This window comes from Geotrypetes seraphini, chromosome 8, assembly GCF_902459505.1.
Source record: "Geotrypetes seraphini chromosome 8, aGeoSer1.1, whole genome shotgun sequence".
In the NCBI taxonomy this organism is placed as follows: domain Eukaryota; kingdom Metazoa; phylum Chordata; class Amphibia; order Gymnophiona; family Dermophiidae; genus Geotrypetes; species Geotrypetes seraphini.
This window is the reverse complement of record NC_047091.1, coordinates 1,123,372-1,144,784: the sequence shown is the minus strand read 5'-3', so window position 1 is coordinate 1,144,784 and position 21,413 is coordinate 1,123,372. Positions and strand designations below refer to the sequence as shown.

At 43.2% G+C, this 21,413-nt stretch overlaps 1 protein-coding gene across 4 annotated transcripts in view; it reads left to right on the top strand.

The window, feature by feature from the left end:
• Positions 1-21,413, top strand: part of SPTBN2 (spectrin beta, non-erythrocytic 2) — a 293,681-nt gene that overhangs the window by 259,805 nt on the left and 12,463 nt on the right. For all 4 annotated transcript variants that reach the window (XR_004540403.1, XM_033955666.1, XM_033955664.1 and 1 more), the window contains 3 exons: positions 5,957-6,174; positions 10,107-10,280; positions 17,340-17,382. Coding sequence is in view for 3 of the 4 variants with exons in the window: in XM_033955666.1 (XP_033811557.1) it covers positions 5,957-6,174; positions 10,107-10,280; positions 17,340-17,382 (435 nt within the window). In the remaining variant the exon portion in view is untranslated. The remainder of the gene's footprint in view (positions 1-5,956; positions 6,175-10,106; positions 10,281-17,339; positions 17,383-21,413) is intronic.

The following is a 21,413-nucleotide window of genomic DNA, read 5'->3' as shown; positions in this document are numbered from 1 at the left end:
GACGGGTTTGATGCATTGTCACCTCAATACTGGCCAGCTCCAAGGTTTTCAATTCTAAGCGCAATTTAGCTAATTGACTAGATTCTTGAGCAGATCTGTGCCACCCCTGCACCTGCCTCTACAGATCTTAAAGCTCCTGTCACTTCGCCAGCTCAGATTTAACTTTCTCTTTCCTAACATAGGCTTGCAGAGCAATTACCTTTCCCCAAAACACTGCTTTCAGTGCTTCCCACAAGATAAGATGAATGTCATTAATATCATTAAGCTCCAGATAGTCTTTAATAGCAGTTGTTAAGTGCTCCACAGAAGATGGTTCCGCCAAAAGACTATCATTAAATCTCCAGTGAGGAGCTTTACGGGGCTTCCCACCTCCCACCAAACGCAAACTCAAAGTAGTATGGTCTGCTAAAATAATAGTATGAATCTCACAATGTTGTACGGACGGACATAAAGCCCCATCTCCCAGCCAATAGTCAATACAAGAATCTACATTATGCATATCAGTATGATAAGTATACTCCTGCTCCCCAGGATGATGAACCCGCCAAATATCCTGTAACCCCCTGTGGGACAATAAAATCTACAAGCCTTTATGATCCACTGGCGCAACTGAAGACCTTCGAGAGGAGCTATCAAAATGGGGATCCAACACTAAATTACAATCACCCCCCAGTAAGAGCAAGTCCTCTATACAAGGCCGCAAGGTTACATCAAGCTGCATAAAAAAATGGGAGCATATACATTACAAAGGGTATACAGCTGACCAACAATAGAGACGCAAAAGATAATGCCCCTCCGTGTCTTGGATCTCTTTAGTCATCCGGACCTTCAAACTGTTGTGAAAAGGTATAGCAACCCCCTTCATTTTCTTAGCCTGTTGATTAGAAGCAAAATAAAGGTCAGAAAAACCCGGGGGGCAAAACACATGCTCATATCTAGGCAGCAGGTGGGTCTCTTGCAAGAACACAATTTGAGCCTTTTGACACGCCAGCTCCCTATAAAGGAGATGACGTTTCATCGGGACATTGAACCCCCTAACATTAAGAGACAGAATTTTCAAATCGCCCATAAGGTCAGAAATAAAATCAAAAACCAGGCAGACACTCTACAAAATCCCCCCATCACATTCCCTCCCCCCAAAACTCCGCAATCCCCACTTCTTCCCCCTCCCATCCCAGCCAGCCACCAAATGCTCCCCCTACCCACCTCCCAGTACCTTCCATAGCCCACCCCCCAACCCACTGAAGCTCCAACCTGTGCAGTAAGCTCTGCCAACTAGTGCTGCCCAATTCAGAGAAAAATATTTCGATTCGATTCGATTCACCCTTTTGAATCAATTTTTTGATTCAATTCACTGTTAATGACACAGCTTTTTAAGTTTAAACATTTTATTTAACCAAGGCAATATATCAAAAATTCCCAGTTTCCATCCCCAGCCCCCAAGACTCAGCAGCCCCCCTTCTGATTCTCAGCTTCCATCCCCAGCTCCCAAGACTCACCAGCCCTCCTGCCGATTTCAGCTTCCATCCCCAGCCCCCCTACCGATTTCAGCTTCCATCCCCAGCTCCCAAGACTCACCAGCCCCCCTGCCGATTTCAGCTTCTATCCCCAGGCCCCAAGACTCACCAGACCCCTTGCCGATTTCAGCTTCCATCCCCAGCCCCCCTGCCGATTTCAGCTTCCATCCCCAGCTCCCAAGACTCACCAGCCCCCCTGCCGATTTCAGCTTCTATCCCCAGGCCCCAAGACTCACCAGACCCCCTGCCGATTTCAGCTTCCATCCCCAGCCCCCCAAGACTCACCAGCTCCCTTTCCGATTTCAGCTTCTATCCCCAGACCCCAAGATTCACTAGCCCCCTTGCCGATTTCAGCTTCCATCCCCAGGCCCCAAGACTCACCAGCCCTCCCTGCCGATTTCAGCTTCCATCCCCAGCCCCCAAGACTCACCAGCCCCCATTCCGATTCATTTACTTACTGGACTGGATACTAAATCGCGGGGGAGAGAGAAGAAATGCGGGGAAAGAGCCAGCCAAAAATAGTATTTGCTGCAGCCGAGGTCTGCTGCACGAGGTCCGCTCGCTCGCTGATTGACTCTCCCACTCCTTTCATTTCTTCCGATGTAACTTCCGGTTTCGCAAAACCGGAAGTTACATTAGATGGGTAGAGTCCGGCAGCCGGCAGCATGAAATATCCCGAACTCGTCTTGCAGCTGAATCGGTAAGTCCGGTTTTTAACAAAAACGAACCGATTCGAATCGATTCGCCTGATTTGAATCGGTGAACCGATTCGAATCGTGAATCGGGTAGCACTACTGCCAACCCATCGCTTACCACAACACCAAATGAAGGAAGGAATCTTCTCCACATGCCCTCCCCCTGAATTTAAACTCAAAATGTCCCATAGGCAATGGTCTCCAACAAGGAGAACCAAACAGTACCACTCAAGCACACTATTAAACAGTCAAATAATGTAACACACAAACCAAGAACTTGCCCCAGGTCCATTCAGTCCCGCCAAATAACAACCAGGACCAACACAGAGCATACCATCACTAAGGCAGTGAACAAACCAAGAATAGCCAGCGAAAAAAGTTAGAATAATCAGGTGCCATGGCCTCCAGTAGGCTCCCGATCCGCAGATTGCCTCTTCAAACAGCCACCCTCTCTCCGAACTTGCTGCCAGTGGGGTCGTAGTGGAAGATTCAGGCGCGTGCGGGTCTCCGACTTTTGAAAGGAAGATTCAGAAGTAGAGGTACCAAATTGTATTCCAGGGAAGAACTCCGTGGCCTCCTCCAAAGACTTTACGATTCTCAGAGTACCTTCTAAATAAAACATTAAAGCAAACGGATGGCGCCAACGATATCGAATTTTCTTCTCATTAAGATATCGCAACAAAGGTCTCAGTACTGCCCTATGTGGCTGCAGAGATATCTTGGTAAATCTCTATATCAAAAGCTCTGCCATATCCCTTGCTGTTTGATAAAGCAGTTCCTTCACTTTAAAGTCCTTAAAGCACACTATGATGTCTCTTGGTTTATTTCTCCTTGGGGCCGCCAGAGCTCTGTGTGCCCGCTCTATAGCAATATGCTCGGGAGCCACTGCAGCCGTCTGTTTCCCCAGGAGCATATCTGCAATTTGTTGTACCACCAGCTCAGTTTTTATATTCCTGCACTTCAGAGAGCACCCTGATTCTCAAGTTAGCCCGGCGACTCCAGTTTTCCAGGTCTTCCAGCATATCAAAAATACCAATTTACTGCATCTGGAAATCTTTACAGCGCAAATCAAGTTGGCCCATAGCCTTCTGCTGCTCATCCACTTGCGTTTCAAGATCTCCGACCCGGGCACCTAACGCCATGATTTCTCCTCTCAAGTCTGCTACTAGTGTGGTAAACTTGCCTCACAGTTCCTTCATCTCACGGCAAATGTCCAAAAACATTGCTCGCACCTCCATTAGCGTTTCCGGAGCCCCTTGCTGAGTGCTGTCTGCTATTCCGCCGGCGTAGTCATAGGCGTGGGGGTAGACTCAAGCGGTGCGAGCATATAAATGTGGCAAGGAACTTCCACCTTCACCAATATTCCCTTAGAACTGTCTTGCTTTCGGGACACCCATTTCAATGCTTATTTTCATTCTGTCTCTTCTCCCCACTCTGGGTCTGTCCTTCGTAGAGTTCTCCATGATTCTTTAAGAAGAGTTTGGCATTGGGTCTGTAAATTTCATAGCATTGCAGCCCATGTATCTCTCTTTTTACCTTTACGCTTTAATGCTAATTTTCCCCCAGGTATTGATACTTCTGTATTTCAAATGGCAAGCAAGGGGGATTATATATTTGTTTCACCTGGTTATGGATGAAGGGAAAATTAAGCCCTTCCTCCAGCTTCAACAGGAATATGACATACCTCCTACAGATTGGTTTGCATATTTACAGATTAGTCATTATCTGCATTCTCTGGAATCCGTAGACCTTGATGCTAGTCACCATGAGCTGCTATCTGCTGCTTATACCATTGGCTCCCAACACCAGATTTCTCTTAAATTTCATCATCGCCATCTGAAAGATGAATCCCCCTTGCTTAACCATTGTAAATTGCATGATGCCTGGACCAGAGACTTACAGGTGGATCTACCAGAGGATGCAGTTTCTAAGGCTATTAAAAAGTTCTGCATTTTTCGTAAATATATGACATTTTGGGAACAACACTATAAGTTAGTGTTACGTCTTTACATTTCCCCTTTGCTCGTTTTTTAGCTACTGCTGAGTGCCCCAAGTGTAATTCCCTGGAAGCAAGTTCAGGCCACATGGTTTGGACTTGCCCTCTTATTGCAGCCTTTTGGAACCGCATCCTCACTTTTGTGGAACAGATATGGCGGATCACAATTCGTTGTTACTTTTTGGTGAAGTTCCTCATTACCATCCTCACCAGAGAGGCGCTGGCACTTTTCTTAAGTGGACTGTAGTGATTGCCCTGAAATGCATTTTTTTGAAGTGGCTAGATGTGGATTCCCCTGACCTGTCACAATGAAGGACCCATTTGATCATGCTTCTGATGTGGGAGTGCAGAGACATTGAGGACTTCTCCTCACTCCGGGGACGGGTGTGAAAGCCTTTCTTGATTTGGCATGGAGTCGCCTTTTGAATTCTTAGGCTTCTTGAGTTTTTTTCTGATGTACTGTATTTGATCCCTCTGCTGTTGATTTCTTTGCTGCATGGAGACCATCCTAGGGGGGGGGGAGGGGGAGGGGGAGGTTGGGCTGTGGGTTTGTTCTTGTGGATATCTTCTGTTTTGTTTAAAACTTGAGCTTTCATTGATCTGTACGGATTTTCTGTACATTTGCTGTATTGAGCTCAATAAATATCATTTGAACATAAATTCAGCAAGGATGCGTATAATTTTTTATTTTTATTTATTTAATTTTCTATACCGTTCTCCCAGGGGAGCTCAGAACGGTTTACATGAATTTATTCAGGTACTCAAGCATTTTTCCCTGTCTGTCCCGGTGGGCTCACAATCTATCTAATGTACCTGGAGCAATGGGGGGATTAAGTGACTTGCCCAGGGTCACAAGGAGCAGCATGGGTTTGAACCTACAACCTCAGGGTGCTGAGGCTGTAGCTTTAACCACTGCGCCACACTCTCCCCACTGTATTCTGTAAGTTGTGCACATATCTGGCAGTGCCACCCTTATCCCTCCCATGTTTTGGCCATATGAGGGTTCCCTTTGATTCTGTACTATGCCAGTTATGCACGCACTTACAGAATATCACTTGTTTGCATTGCAGTAACATAACGCACATAAGTGTACAGCTACCCATGAAACACTGGTATTCTATACATTTGTGTATACAAGTGGAATGCAAATGCAGGCACCCAGTTATACTAGATGTGTCTTTTTTACATTTTACATAGCATACCTCAGCAAATAGGGGCCTTGAAAACAAAGTTAACGATGATATGAAAAAAATAAGTTGGTCCATTTAGTCTGCTCAGTACAGATTCCTCCTTTTTAGTTTCTCTGTCATTTTGGGTAGAGATGAGCATTTAAATACATGTATTTTATTCCGTCTCTCAACCCCACATATAATATTCATAAAATTTACCCTAATAGTCTGCATCTTCACAGGTCCAACATTCTCTAGGTATTCCTTCTGCATTCATGAGAGCTGATATGTTATCAAATGTATGTTAGTGTGTGACACTTTAGCCAGGATATCTTAATTCATCAGTCACTGCATATGTGATATCATTTTATACATGCATCAAAATATGACTGGCCTCTGGAATGTGAAGCTGTGTAAAATGTATGAAAAATACTGTAATTGAATGCTTTTATTTAAAACTAAGAATTAGCCTACATTGAGTAAGTTAAGAATCAGATGTTATGCTCTCATACCAACATAATGCTATGAGGGAGGTTGGTTATTTATTTTTTTTATGAAGAAACACTTTCTTGATCTTAGGTCTTCAATAGCTCTGCGGCCACAAATGAAAGCAGCAGAGCCAAAGCTCCACCAAGAAAGAGTGAACAGGACACAGAGTCTTTCCTTTTGATTCAAGCCAAGCCAGATCCTCCTCATGCCGCCACACTGCCCCAGAAGTCTCCCGAACCAGAGCAGATGGAGGGGTTGCTACATCGAAAGCAGGAAATGGAGTCCTATAACAAGAAATCTGTAAACAGGTACAGTGACTATGTGCAATATATTTCTGTGTGTGCACACAATCTAAATATCCTCACTATTCCCATTTCACATTCTGTAAGGTGTGCCAAAGCCCAGCCCTAGCTGACCTGTAAAATACGCTATATAGTTCCTGTGCTTGGTCTGCTGAACATATTTGGCTCAAATCTCATACTCATGCTGTCTTCATACATTTCGAATTTCTGCTGACCTCCTTCCAATTGACTCTTTTACTTGCCAAACAAGAATACTACACTCATTTAACTAACTCTCTTGACTCCAACCCTAGCCGTCTCTACTCAAGGTGCTCTCACCTCCAGTCGCCCCTTCACTTTCTTCTCAAACTATAGCTGAGTACTTCTATCCCAGGATTCACAAGATAAACATTGAGTTCTCAATCAGATCACCTCCACCTCTCCTTCTTCCAGTCCATTCTTTCAACCCCTGCAAAGATTAGGACTGTAAACCGGGCATAGATATTATATAAAAATACCCTCATGGAAGCCCAGACCGGATGTATTCCACGTATCAGCAAAGTGAAAAGGAAACGAGAGCCGGCATGGTTAAAAGGTGAAGTGAAAGAGGCTATTAGAGCCAAAAAAAATCCATCCTTTAAAGAATGTAAAAAGGATCCAAATGAAGAAAATAAGAAGAGACACAATCACTGGCAAGTTAGATGCAAAGCATTGATAAAGACAGCTAAGAAAGAATCTGAAGAGAAACTTGCAAAAGAGGCAAAAACTCATAATAATTTCTGTGAAGGAATCTGTGGGACCGTTGGATGATCAAGGAGCAAAAGGGGCGCTCAGGGAGGAAAGACTGAATTAATTCTTTGCTTCGGTCTTTACAGAAGAAGATAAGAGATCTGCCTGAACCGGAAGTGGTTTTCAAAGGTGATGATGTGGAGGAACTGAAAGAAATCTCGGTGAATCTGGAAGATGTACTAAGCCAAATTGACAAGTTAAAAAGTGATAAAATTGCCTGGACTGGATGGTATACATCCCAGGGTACTAAAGAACTCAAACATGAAATTCTGACCTGCTGTTAGTGATATGTAACCTGTCTTTAAAATCATCTATGGTACCTGAAGATTGGAGGGTGGCCAATGTTACGCTGATTTTTAAAAAGGGCTCCAGGGGAGATCCAGAAAATTACAGACCGGTAAGCCTCACTTCAGTGCCAGGCAAAATGGTGGAAACAATTATAAAAAATAAAATTGTGGAACACGTAGACAAACATGATTTAATGAGACAGAATCAGCATGTGTTCAGCCGAGAGAGATCTTGCCTCACTAATTTGCTTGATTTCTTTGAAGGTGTGAATACACCTGTGGATAAAGGTGAGCCAGTTGATATAGGTTATTTAGAAGTTTTTGATAAAGTTCCTCACGAGAGGTTCCTGAGAAAATTAAAGAGTCATGGGATAAGTGGCAAAGTTCAGTTGTGAATTAGGAATTGGTTATAGGATAGAAAACAGAGGGTAACGTTAAATTGTCATTTTTCTCAATGGAGGAGAGTAAACAGAGGAGTGCCACAGGGGTCTGTACTGGGACCGGTGCTATTTAACTTATTTATAAATTATCTAGAAATTGGAATGACTTGTGAGGTGATTAAATTTGCAGATGACAGTAAACTGTTCAAAGTTGTTAAAACACATGCAGGTTGTGAAAAATTGCAGGCAGACCTTAGGAAATTGGAAGACAAGTGGCAGATGAAATTTAATATGGACAAATGCAAAGTGATCCACTTTGGGAAGAATAACCTGAATCATTGTTACTGGATGCTAGGGTCTACCCTGGGGGGTTAGCGCCCAAGAAAAGGATCTGGGTATCAGACAATACGATGAAATCTACTTCCCAATGTGTGGCGGCGGCCAAAAAAGCAAACAGGATGCTAGGAATTATTAAAAAAGGGATGGTTAACAAGGCTAAGAATGTTATAATGCCCCTGTAACGCTCCATGGTGTGACCTCATCTGGAGTACTGTGTTCAATTCTGGTCTCCTTCGCTCAAGAAAGTTATAGTGGCACTGGGAAAGGTTCAAAGAAGAGCAACCAAGATGATAAAGGGGATGGAACTCCTCTCGTATGAGGAAAGCCTAAAAAGGTTAAGGCTCTTCAGCTTGGAAAAGAGACGGCTGAGGGGAGATATGATTGAAGTCTACAAAATCCTGAGTTGAGTAGAACGGGTACAAATGGATCGATTTTTCATTCCGTTAAAAATTACAGACACTAGGAGACACTCGATGATGTTACAGGGAAATACTTTTAAAACCAATAGGAGGAAATATTTTTTCACTCAGAGAATAGTTAAGCTCTGGAACACATTGCCAGAGGTTGTGGTAAGAGCAGATAATGTAGCTGATTTGAAGAAAGGTTTGGACAAGTTCCTGGAGGAAGAAAGACTTGGGGGAAGCCACTGCTTGCCTTGGATCGGTAGCATAGAATATTGCTACTCCTTGGTTTTTGGCCAGGTACTAGTGACCTGGATTGGCCACCATGAGAATGGGGTATTGGGTTTGATGGCCCAATGGTCTGAACCAGTAAGGGTATTCTTATATTCCTCTACAGCCAACTCCAGACTCCTTGCATTCTACTTTGCTGCACTGTAAGCTTAGAACAAATTGCGGGACTCAGTATATCAAACTCTGTCTCTGGCAATATTCAAATCCAGATTCAAAGGTCACTTCTTTGAAACTGCTTTCCATTCCAAACTCCAACCCACTTGCTAAGCACCAATATCGGTCTTATCATTCCCTCTGTAATTTCCCCACCTGAGCACTGTATATAAATGCACTTTCTTGTACAGTTTGACTGTCTTGAATAGATTGTAAACTCTTGAATAGATTGTAAGCTCTTTTGAACAAGGAGTGTCTCTTCTGTTTAGATGTATAACACTGCATATGTCTAGCAACACTATAGAAATGAAAAGTAGTAATAGTAGTAGTAGTAATAGTTGTTGTTGTCAACTATACAAATGACTAGTAGCTGACTATCTCCACCAACTAGTCATTCTATTCTCGCTTCACCCTAAATCAGTTTTAGGCATTATCCAGATACTGCTACACCCTTTGGAAGCTTCGGTCTATCAGAGCTTACTTCGAATTCTGGTACAATCCCTTATACTGAGTCAACTAGATTATTGTAACATCGCCTACTTGGCCCTCCCCCAGAAGTATACTCGGCGATTGCAACTAGTTCAAAATGCAGCGATCAGACTACTCTGCGGACTGAAAATGTTTGATCACGTAACACCTTCCTATCGACTTTTACACTGGCTGCCGGTGGAGGCACATGTGAAATTCAAGTTTGGTTGTTTCTGCTTCAAGGTACTTTATAGCCTATCCCCTAAATACATAACAGACCTTTTCTTTTTCACAACCAACAGACACAAACGAAGCTCACATCTGAACTTTGTCTCTCCACCGGTCAGATGTTGTAAATTTAAGAGTCATCACCAACATCTTCTCGCACATCAAGCAGCATTATGGGGTAAAGACCTTGAACAATTGCTTGTGCCCACTATCTATGGGGAATTCAGGAAACGCCTAAAAACACATCTGTTCCTGAAATACTTAGGAAACCAACCTATACAATCTCAGTCCTCAACAAATGATCATTAGAACTATCAATAACTAAGTCTGTACTTTGTTTATTCTATTTAATCTGTAACATTCCTAATCTGTAACATTTCTAATCATTGTAACCGCATAGAACTTCACAGTCCTGCGGTATATAAACTGTTATTATTATTATTATTATTGAAAATTCACAGATAGGGGACTTGTGCATTTTAGCTAGTCATTTGTATGGGTGCGTGGATGTGCAAGTGTGTATCAAGGTGTCACTGTGTGTTTGAATGAATGTCAGTGTATAGGTGTGTATAGGTGTGTTTGTATACATGTCTCACTTGCACCTCGCCTCTTCCTCACTCCAGGTCCTGGCAGGCTGTGCACTGTATTGTTCGAAAGGGCAGTCTGGGTTTCTACAAAGACAGCAAGAGTGCTAGCAGTGGAATCCCCTATCATGGTGAGGTGCCCGTTAATCTCGTGGGTGCTGTCTGCAGTGTGGCACATGACTACAAAAAACGCAAGAATGTCTTCAAACTCTGGTGAGAACAAAAAATATATCTAGATCAGCTGTAGAAGCTGTTATGAGTCAAAACTCAGAGCACAGACAGGGCATTTCATAACAGGAGAGCCTATTTATATTCCATATACTACTTCTACAACCATGTTTCCCCAAAATAAGGCACTGTCTTATATTAATTTTGGACTCAAAAAAGGCACTAGGTCTTATTTTCGGGGATGTCTTATTTTCTTCATGTACAATGATCATCTCTCCCTTCCTCTCCTCCATCCCAATTCTTCCTATTTCCTTTCTCTCCCCCACATGTGCAGCATCTTTCCTTCCCTCTCACCCATCCCCTTGTGCAGTATCTTTCTATCCCTCCCTCCCATCCCTTGTACAGCAGAACCCTTGCAGCTTCTATCCCTCCCTCCCATCCCTTGTGCAGCAGAACCCTTGCAGCTTCTATCCCTCCCATCCCTCCGTGTAGCATCTTTCTATCCCCCCGCTGCCGCACACCCCCTTGCCCCACTGACCCATCTCTCCCTCCCATCCGAACTGTGAGACCAAAATAAATACCATATAACAAACCGGCAGCGTCGGCAGCAAGCTAGACAGGCTGCTTTGCAGCCTTGTATTGCCCGGCTGTTCCTCTGCTGCATTGTAATGATGTCATCAATGATGCAGCAGAGGAACAGCCGGGCAATAGAAGGCTGCAAAGCAGCCTGTCTAGATTGCTGCCGACGCTGCCGGTTTGTTATAAGGTATTTATTTCTGTCTTGCTGTTCGGATGGAAAGGAGAGATAGGTCAGGGGGGAGCACTGCTGCTGCTACTGCTACCGGCAACTAACGCTTATTTTCGGGAGTAGGGCTTATATTAAGACCTACCTCATGCTAGGGCTTATTTTCGGGGAAACATGGTACCTAGTCACAGGGGCTGGGATATAATTCTGTCATTACCTCTCATACCACAGCAACAAAGCAAAGGTATATATCCTTAAAATAAAATGACAGGTGACAGCAGATAGAGAACAGCTGACCCATCCAGTTTGCCATTTTACTGGTCTGCATTGCTAAAAATATATCCCAGTTGACAGCTTGACTGCTTATAGGATATTGTTCCTTATCCAAGTCATTTTCTGTTTCCTTCCGTTTTGATTCCCTACTATATTAGGTAGAATATGCAGTATCTTGCATAAGTCCTCATATCTTTGGATGATTTTCAGATTTTGCTGTCTAAAAAATACAATTCAAAATATATTCAAGTAAAAGTTTGTTTCTAAGATCAATACAGCTTCCATTGCAAAGGGTACAGTAGGCCTGACCTATGAGGTAGGCATCATTTACATTTCTCAGCTCCTCCTCCTTGTGTCACTGGGCAGTGCCTCAGCTCCTCAGTTTGTCAGTTTTACCTTCTGAAAGCGAGAAGAGCATTGCACCTGACAGCTTGGTACCTCTCGGCCCAACATCTTTCTCAGCCTGTCAGACTAATCTTGGAAGCATCCAGAAAACAGTCCTCGCAGCAGTGTTACCAGCAAAAATGGACACGGTTTTCTACCATGAGGCTAAATCCACCTCTGTCTCTTCAGTAATGGACTATCTTCTACATTTATCCAATTCAGGTCTCAAAACCATTTCAATTAGAGTTCATCTCAGTGCTATCAATGCTTTCCAAGAGCCAGATGATGGTAAACCTCTCACTGCTCATCCTCTTGTGCCCAGATTCATGAAAGGAGTTTTCAATATCAAAACACCTCTCAAACCACCTCCAGTAGTTTGGGATCTTAATGTGGTCCTTGCTGTTTTGATGAAGCCTACTTTTGAACCAATGTCTGCAGCTCATCTCAAGTACCTTACTTGGAAAGTGGTCTCTCTCATCTCCCTTCAAGCACTGGTGGCAGATCCTCCTTTCACAGTGTTCCACCATGACAAAGTGGTGCTTCACACCCATCCTAAGTTTCTTCCAAAGGTAGTCATGTAATTTCACCTTAAGCAATCTATTGTGCTTCCAGTATTCTTTCCTAAGCCTCACTCTCATTCTGGAGAAATGGCTCTTCACACTCTGGACTGCAAACAAGCATTGGCCTACTATTTGCAGAAAACTCAGTCTCATAGAATATCTCCTCAACTTTTCATCTCCTTTGATCCTAACAAGTTGGGATGTCCAGTATCCAAGAGAACGATTTCCACATGGTTGGCCTTCTGTTATGCTCAGGCTGGGCTACAACCGGAGAGTTGTGTCACAGTTCACAAAGTCAGAGCTATGACAGCTTCAGTTGCTTTTCTTCACTCCACTCCTATTGATGAAATCTGAAAGTGGCAACTGTGGCTTTCTTTGTGGTGCGCGCCAGTCATAACAGATTTTGCTTTCAGAGGTGGATTATGTAGCAAACGCCCTATATGATATTTTAGGGTCATGAGTAAGGTTTCTGCTTATTCTATCTCCATCCAAACAATGCTCTGAATCAGACAATAGGCAGGAGATTCAGCTTCTAAAACTACTTTGAGCAGGCTCCCTTTTAAAGGAGAAGAAGCTACTTTAAGCAGGCTCCCTTTTAAAGGAGAAATGCTGTTTGGCACGGGGTTGGATGATCTTAAGTAGAAAATAACACTGGGAAAAAATTTGTCCCTGTCTCCTCAAGCTCGATCCCTGTCTCCGCCCCGTCCTGAAGTTGATCACCCAGCCCAAGCATTGCAGCAACTGAACAACCTAAATGGACAACCCAACTGGACAGCCCAAGCATTGCACCTGCTGGACAACCTAACGCTCCTTGTATTGTGAAGGAGTTCTGATCAATCAGTCGTCCAGGGTGTGAAGATGGGCCACCACTTTGGTGAAGGTCCTGGGTGCCAGTGCCAATCCAAAGGGTATTGCCGTAAACTAAAAATGTTGCCCCAATACATGGAATCTAGAAAATGACATGGGAAAAAAAATTTGGACCTGTCCCATCCCTGCAAGCTCAGTCCCCGTCCTTGTCCCTTCCCCACGAGCTCAGTCCCCATCTCTGCCTTGTCCCCGCAAACCATCTGATCCCATCCGCACAAGCCTTGAATAGTTTTATACTGAACTTATTTTATTAAAAGTATAAGAAACAATATTCTATACAATTGTAATTTTATAAATCAAAACTCTGGCTGCTGCGCAGGGCTTTGTTTATAAAATGTTTATCAACACAACTAATATACTACTTTATCCTAAAGAAAAGAAATAGAAAATTTTTTTCTACCTTTGTTGACTGGTTTCTGCTTTTCTCATCTTCTCGTCATTCTATTCCTTCCATCCACTGTCTGCCTTCTCTCTGCCTCTTCCATATGGCATCCTCTCTGTTACTGTGCCTTTCCCTTCACCTCCACCCCCACCCCCCATTGGTCTGGCACCCATCTTTTTATCTCCACTCCCCCATAGTCTGGCATCTGTCTTCTTCCCTTCCATCTTTCCTTCTCTGCTCCAGATCTCTCTCCTTTCCGCCCCTCAGATCTGGTATCTGTCTCCCCAATTCAGCATGTGCCCTTTTTCCTTTATCCCCTCCTTCCATCTAGTATGTGCTCCCCACTCTTTCTTCTCCCCACTTTCCCTTCAGTGTCTTCTCCCCACTCTCTCTCCTCCCCACTTTCCATTCAGCATCTTCTCCCCACTCTCTCTCCTCCCCACTTTCCCTTCAGCATCTGTTCTTCTCACCCCTCCCTCTCTCTCTCCCCACTTCCCTTCAGCGCCCTTTGCGTGGTCCAGCAGCCCCTTCCCTCCCAAACGCAAACTAGGCATCTCCCTCCCACCCTTCCTCTCACCTTCGCTGGTGATTTTCATCGTCTGAGCGGTCCAAGCCTTTTTCTCAAGTTGCTTGCGGCTGCCCGAAACTTCTCCTCTGACACAACTTCCTGTTTCCAGTTGCGTCAGAGGAAAATTTTCAGGCAGCCGCACACAACTTGTTTAAAGGGTTGTGCCGCTCGTAGACAATGAAAATCACCAGCAAAGGTGAGGGGAAAGGAGGGAGGGAGATGCCCGGACCGCGGCAATCAGGAGTAAGAAGGGAGGGGGCTGCTGGACCGCGCGATTGCTGAGGGGTGATAAGTATTTTGCGTGCGGTCCCTCACTTAAATGCAGGGACAAGACTATTCACCGCTTCACAGGGCAGTGAATGGCCTTGTCCCCGTGGCGACCGTTTTTTTTCCCTTCCTGTTTCGGCGGGTTACCCATGGCTAGCTGCAGGTAACAGTCACCGTGTCATTCTCTAATCTAGTGCAGAGTAGAGGAAAAGATGCCTTCTCAACTCGCTTGTAGAAGTTAAGACTGAACACAGACCTATCTAATACCAGAACAATGAAAACTAACAACCTTCCTATACTAGGATATGCAATCCGATTAGTCACTAGAAATGCAGTTAAGTGAGTTGGATCAAAAATTACATATTTATTATTTATTTAAAAATTTATATACCGCATAAAACTCTGCGGTTAAAATATTGGTTACACACATAATATACTAATTGCCCTTTAGTCACATGGATATGAACAAAGGACAGACATCTTATCAATTAAATGTTCAGCAATAAAACTATAAAAAGTTTAAAACCCAGATATTTGTTAGCACTATATTTTACAGGAAGAACAGAAGTAGCAACATTTTCATAGGAAAGCATTAACATGGGTACCTCAAAAAAAGAAGCCTCCAACTGAAGTACCCCTGGTCTCAACATAAGAAATTGATTTCTATGTTTTTGAGTATCTTCAGAAACATCAGGAAAAACACAAAATTTTAAACCAAGAAAAATTTCCTCTATGTGTCTGAAAAAAAAGTTAAGTAACCATTGTTTATCAGGTGCCAATGCAAATGTTGCTACTAGAATAGAACTAATCACTGTTTCAGATGTCTCCAAAATAGCTGAGACATCTAAGGGACCTTCCAGCTCCTGCAAATCTTCATGATTTATTTTAGAACTCTTTGATAAAGACAAATAATATACCCAAGTTAAAAGTGAAATTTTTCTCTGATGGAACTTGCAGTACTTCCGTAATATACCTCTTTAACATATCTTTGGTTAAAACAAGATTCGAATGTGGAAAATTTTTAAAAAAAGCAAATTATTACTTCTAACTGAATTTTCCAAAGCTTCATTTCTACTTCAGAGATAATTTATATCCTTAAGGAAAACAGCCTGAGCTGCTTAAAGGTCTTTAATTTTCTTTTCTATCTCTGCAGTCTTCTTAAGCAATGCTTGTCTCTCCAAATTATCTTTATCTATCTGGCATTCTATTTTTACAACTTTTTGATGAAGAGAATTATTTTGAAATATTGTAGACTTCCCCAGATCTACCAGAGTCTGCCAGATCACCTCTAGGGTAAACTGAGAAGGAGTGACTGTAAGAAAAGTTGGTAAGTCAGGTTTCAATTCTAAAGAATCTAATTCAAGGGAATTCTCACCAAATGCCCCCAGAACAAATATTCAGATCATTGTACTACATCTGAAAAGTGAGCCATAGCCTCCCAAGTCTGCTCCAGTAACTGCTAGGTGTTGTTCCATCTCCCCTTACTCCAAAGCATCACTGCCGACCCTAGGATAGAATACCGACAAGAGCACCTTCAGCATGCCTACAGATTGTGGTTGAGAAAGCGGCAATCTACTATCCAGGCTGAGGCTGACTTCAGGCCCAAAAGGAGATGATAGTCCTCCACTTAGTGTCAAGTTCCTTTAGTGGGCTCTCAGCATTTTTCAGAGTCATCTGTGAGCTGAGTTTCTGCACAAATTAATCAATAGCTCCGGCAGTGGGAGAAGTACTCTGCTTAGAGGAGTAAGCAACAGCCCTCCCCTGCCGTTCTGGCATGATTATTGAAAAATTTTTTACAAAGTAAAGGGAGCAGGGACTCAGCATGTCAGGTCAGTCGGCCCTTTCAAGTATTTAAACATCTGTATCATATGATCCCTACCCCTCCTCTAGAGTGTACATATTCAAGTCTTCCAGTCTCCTCTTGTACATCTTTTAACTATGAATATGACTGTGACCAAGTCTTACTGCTTTAATTGTTAGCTTTTTTTAAACTTTCTTATTGAGCTTCAGTAGGAAATTGTTCCTTCATGATGTGGACTTGATGCACTAAATTGTTATTTTCCTATAGCATTTTCTTTATATGTTGTGCATTTAATACATTTAAAATTGAGAAATTAAAAAAAAAAGAAATCATAACAACTTGTGTAAAATTCTGAATTGTTAAGTTTGTAGAAGTTCTAACATTATCCAATGATTCCAATTTTTGTTTCAAGAAAGATAAATCCTGAATAGCTCTGACTTGAAACGTCTATTGGCCTTGTATCTTCCGCTTAACTTGATTCAAAAGTGATATAGACTTGATAGAATGTCATCAGATTCATGAGATTTCTGCTCAAATTGTAATTATAAAGAGCTTATTCTTATCTCTAAAGTAGCAAAGGAAGGCAGCAATGCTTCTCCCAGATCTGCTATTACCTCCTAAATTGTATCAAGAGTCATAGAACTTGGTTTTTACAGAGGCCTCAGTCCCACCTGTCACCATCCAACTTCCCTAAATACGAACAACCCAAGTGGTCTGAATAACAATTACTCATACAAGAGGCTATATCCCACTAAATGCGAGAAATACAAGCAAAAATTATTTATTAATCCAGGAAAAGGCCTCAGAATTGGAGCCTACACGAAGTCCTATCATGGACTAAACTGTCAGCGTAGTGTCACCACTCCATGCTCCAATCATGGGCCAGAAAAACCTGGAACTTGTAGCATCTCTTAATTTATTATTCTTTTTAATTTTTTAATTTAGGTTTAAACCTTAAAGTCTATACTTAAAACTTCATTTTAAATTTTATTGTGGTTGATCTTAGAATTTTTCATAAATAGACCCTAAGGAAAGTAATCTACTGTTACAACCCTTACTGTGACTAAATATTGTTTAACATTGCTATATTCGCAAAGGTAGAGAAGTTAAAGGTAACTAAATTACTTATCTTAAGCAGTTTTCATTACAGCTTGAAAGTTCTATAATAACTGCAATGGCTATGCCGCCATCCAACTTCCATCACAAAGCTTGCACTATTGCCCCAATAACTGATCCTCTCTTTCTTTTTGTTAACAGTTTATCTGATGGGAAGGAGTACCTGTTCCAGGCCAAAGATGAGGTAAGTTCTCCAAAGAGTCATATCTGTTCACATCTGTTGGGAAGCAAAAGAATGGAGAGATGAAGAATTTTACAGGTAGTGGGAATTATGGGGGAAAATGAAAAGCAGGCTAGAAAAAGTTTCCCGGCAAAGAGAGAGAGAGAGAGAGGAGAAGAACAAAAAAAGAAGAGGAGAGGACAAGAGGAAAATTAATAAGTAGGAAGAAAGCAGAAAAGAAGAGATAGTGAGGAAAAGAAAACAGGAAAGGGATGAAGAGAAAGATAGGGAGAAAAATGCTGGGAAAAGAAAATAGGGATGGGTAGGGGAAAGGCCAATATTTGAGGGATGGTAAAGAGGGATAGGGAAGGGAAACTAGAACAGGGCAGGAAGGAGAGAATAAAAGGAGTGGACCCTGGATGAAAAGGTAATCAGAAGAAAGAGCAGGGGACATCAGAAACAGGACTCATGGGCTCAAGAGCTTGTGACACCCTAAGCCAGGTTTTGCCTAGAGCAGGGGTGTCAAACTCAATCACATTAAAGGGCCAAAATCTAAAACACAGGCTAAGTTGCGGGCCAGACACCACCCAATCTCCGCCCCAGACCCCGTCCCCATAATAGTACTAATTGTAATACCATTTTTTCCATTCATTTTTCATATATACACACAATATAATCTTATTAACAACACATAATGGTTAACCACAAAATTAAACTACACAAAGCACACTGTATGCTTCTCAACATTCATTCCTACCAGAACACAGATAACCCCTATGTAAATACGGGACCACAAACTAAAAGTACTAATATATACAAATGAAACCCTAAGATTCAAGACTCTGCATGCAGTACAACCCCAGGAAAAAAGAAACAAGTGCATTTCTTCCTGAACAGTGCAAAATATAGACAGCAGATGTAAATTCTCAAAACTGACACAATTCAGTCACTAAATTGAAAATAAAATCATTTCCCCTACCTTTGTTGTCTGCTGATTTTTTTTTTTTTAAACCTTCTTTTCCCAGTCTGTGGCTGCACTTTCTTCTGTCTGTGCTTACTGTGTGTCCAGGGCCACCTTATCCATTTGCTGTTTTTCTCTTCTTCACTTTCTGCCATACATCCATCTTTTAACATTCAACTTTCTTCCATTTTTCTGCTTTCTTCTCAAAATCTATCTACTTTTCCATGTTTTCTCTTCTCCCTCTTTCTTCTCCCCTATTTCCATCTATCCATAAGAAGCATTTCTTCTTATTTCTTCCCTGCCACACCCATTTCTGTACACCATCTCCTCCCTCTGTTTCCCCTTTCCCTCCATCCCTGTGCACTATCTCATCCCTCTCCCATGGTCAGACAACTCTGTCTTCCCCCTTCCCCCTCATATGGTCTGGCATCTTTCTCCTCTCCCATAGCCTGGAATCTCTCTCTTCTCTCATGGTCTGGCATCTCTTTCTCCTTTCCCCCCTCTTCCCAAGGTCTAACATCTCTCTCCTCTCCTCCCTGCTGTCTGGCATCTCTCTCTCTCTCTCTCTCTACCCTCCTTCCCTTCCATTCTGTGGTCTGGCAAATCTCTCTCTTTCCCATTCCATTCTGTGGTCTGACATCTCTCTCTTCCGATGCATCTCTACCTCACTCCTCTCCCACCACCAATGTCCAATAAATCTCTCTCTATATATATCTCTCCCCAACAATTCTCCTCTTCATCTCCTCATGTGCACCATCTCTCTTTCCCTCTCTCAGACACCCAATTCTCCCTTTCTAATCCCTCCCTCACCTCAGCATTTCTTTCCCTCACTCCATTCTTCCATTCTATGGCTCATGCTCCCCTCTCTCCTTCCCTTCATTCTATGTTCCAAGTTCATGCCCCTTCCCTCTCTCTATCATTTGTCTGAAGTTTGTGCTCCCTCTTTCTTGAGTCCCAACACGCCCCTCACGAGTGAAGGAGTAAATTTGCGGATGATACGAAGTTATTCAGAGTAGTGAAAAACACAGGGAGATTGCGAAGATCTGCAACGTGACATAATCAGGTTCGAGGAATGGGCATCATCATGGCAGATGAGGTTCAATGTGGATAAGTGTAAAGTGATGCATGTAGGTAACAAAAATCTCATGCACGAATACAGGATGTCCGGGGCGGTACTTGGAGAGACCTCCCAAGAAAGAGACCTGAGAGTTATGATCAACAAGTCGATGAAGCTGTCCGCACAATGTGTGGTGGCGGCAAAAAGGACAAATAGAATGCTAGGAATGATAAAGAAGGGGATCACAAACAGATTGGAGAAGGTCATCATGCTGCTGTACCGGGCCATGGTGTGCCCTCACCTGGAGTACTGCATCTAGCACTGGTCGCTGTACATGAAGGAGGACACATTACTACTCAAAAGGGTCCAGAGAAGAGCAACTAAGATGGTTAAGGGGCTGGAGGAGTTGCCGTACAGTGAAAGATTAGAGAAATTGGGCCTTTTCTCCCTCGAACAGAGGAGACTGAGAGGGGACGTGATCGAAACATTCATGGTACTGAAGGGAATAGACTTAGTAGATAAGGACAGGGAGAACGAGAGGACACTCTCTAAAGTTGAAAGGGAATAAATTCCATATAAACGTAAGGAAATTCTTCTTCACCCAGAGAGTGGTAGAAAACTGGAAAGCTCTTCCGCAGTCTGTCATAGGGGAAAATACTCTCCAGGGATTCAAGACAAAGTTAGACAAGTTCCTGCTGAACCAGAACGTACTCAAGTAGGGCTAGTCTCAGTTAGGGCGCTGGTCTTTGACCAGAGTGCCACCGCGTGAGCGGACTGCTGGGAACAATGGACCACTGGTCTGACCCAGCAGTGGCAATTCTTATGTTCCCTCCCTCTATTCTGTGCCTCAACTAGGTGCCTCCCTCCAGCGAGTGTTTATCTTCTGGCCATCTCCCTCCTCCTCACTGCTGCATTCATTTCTGTGCACAAAGCCACGGGCGGCGGCTCCTACACACGTCCTGCTCATGAACCGAAAGCCTTCTCTCTGACGTCGCAACGTCAGAGGGAAGGCTTCCAGATGAGGCACGGGACGAGTGAGGAACCACTGCCCGTGGCTTTGTGTACAGAAACAAATGTGGCAGTGAGGAAGAAGGAGCCGGCCTGAAGGTAAAACACCCAGGGACGACAATGAAGAAAACATCACATCACCCTCAAGCTAGGCACACAGTTTCATGTGGCCTAGAGAATGGCAAGGGGACAAGCTTTGTCCCTGTCCCTACAAGCATCCCGGCCCTATAAGCTTTGTCCCCACCCCATCCCTGCAATATTGATCTAAATCTTTTAAGCCGCCTTCTTCATATCAAAGGAATTTTTCTTCAAAACTTGCTGCTCTTCCTAGACTGCAGCAGAAAAAGCAAAAACAACAGCACCCTCAGAAATCTCAATCAGCAGCTCCTCAAAAGCCTGCTTCTAGAGAGCATAGCTACTGTTCCTATTTCTCAGCCTCTTCCTCAACCAATCAGAGGTCAGCTACAGCTGTATTATCCCTGTTGGGAACTGATAACCACTGACCTCTGGGTGCTAAAAGTCATTTGAGAGGTATACTCTCTTCACTTCATCAATATGCCTCCAGATCATCTGCCAAGAGAGTCTTCTTTCAACCCTCAGCAGATGTCCCTTCTTCGGGAGTTAGAATCCCTCCTTCTTCTCAGTTCTATAGAGGAGGTTCCACCTGTGCAGAGAAACTGGGGGTTTTACATCCGGTATTTTCTCATCCCAAAGAAGACGGGAGTTCTGTGTCCAATCTTAGACCTCAGGGGCCACAAAAGATTTCTAGTGAAGGAAAAGTTTTGGATGTTGTCCCTGGCAACTTTATATCCCCTTTTAGATTGCAATGGCTGCTATGCTCTCTAGATCTCAAAGAGGCTTATACTCACATTCCAGTGAATTTGACCTCCAGGAAATTCCTCAGATTTCAAATGGCACAGCAGCATTATCAATACAAGGTTCTGCCCTTTGGCCTTGCATCCTCTCCCAGAGTATTCACCAAGTGCCTTGTGGTAGTGGCAGGGGCATTGCAGACTCAGGGTCTCCAGG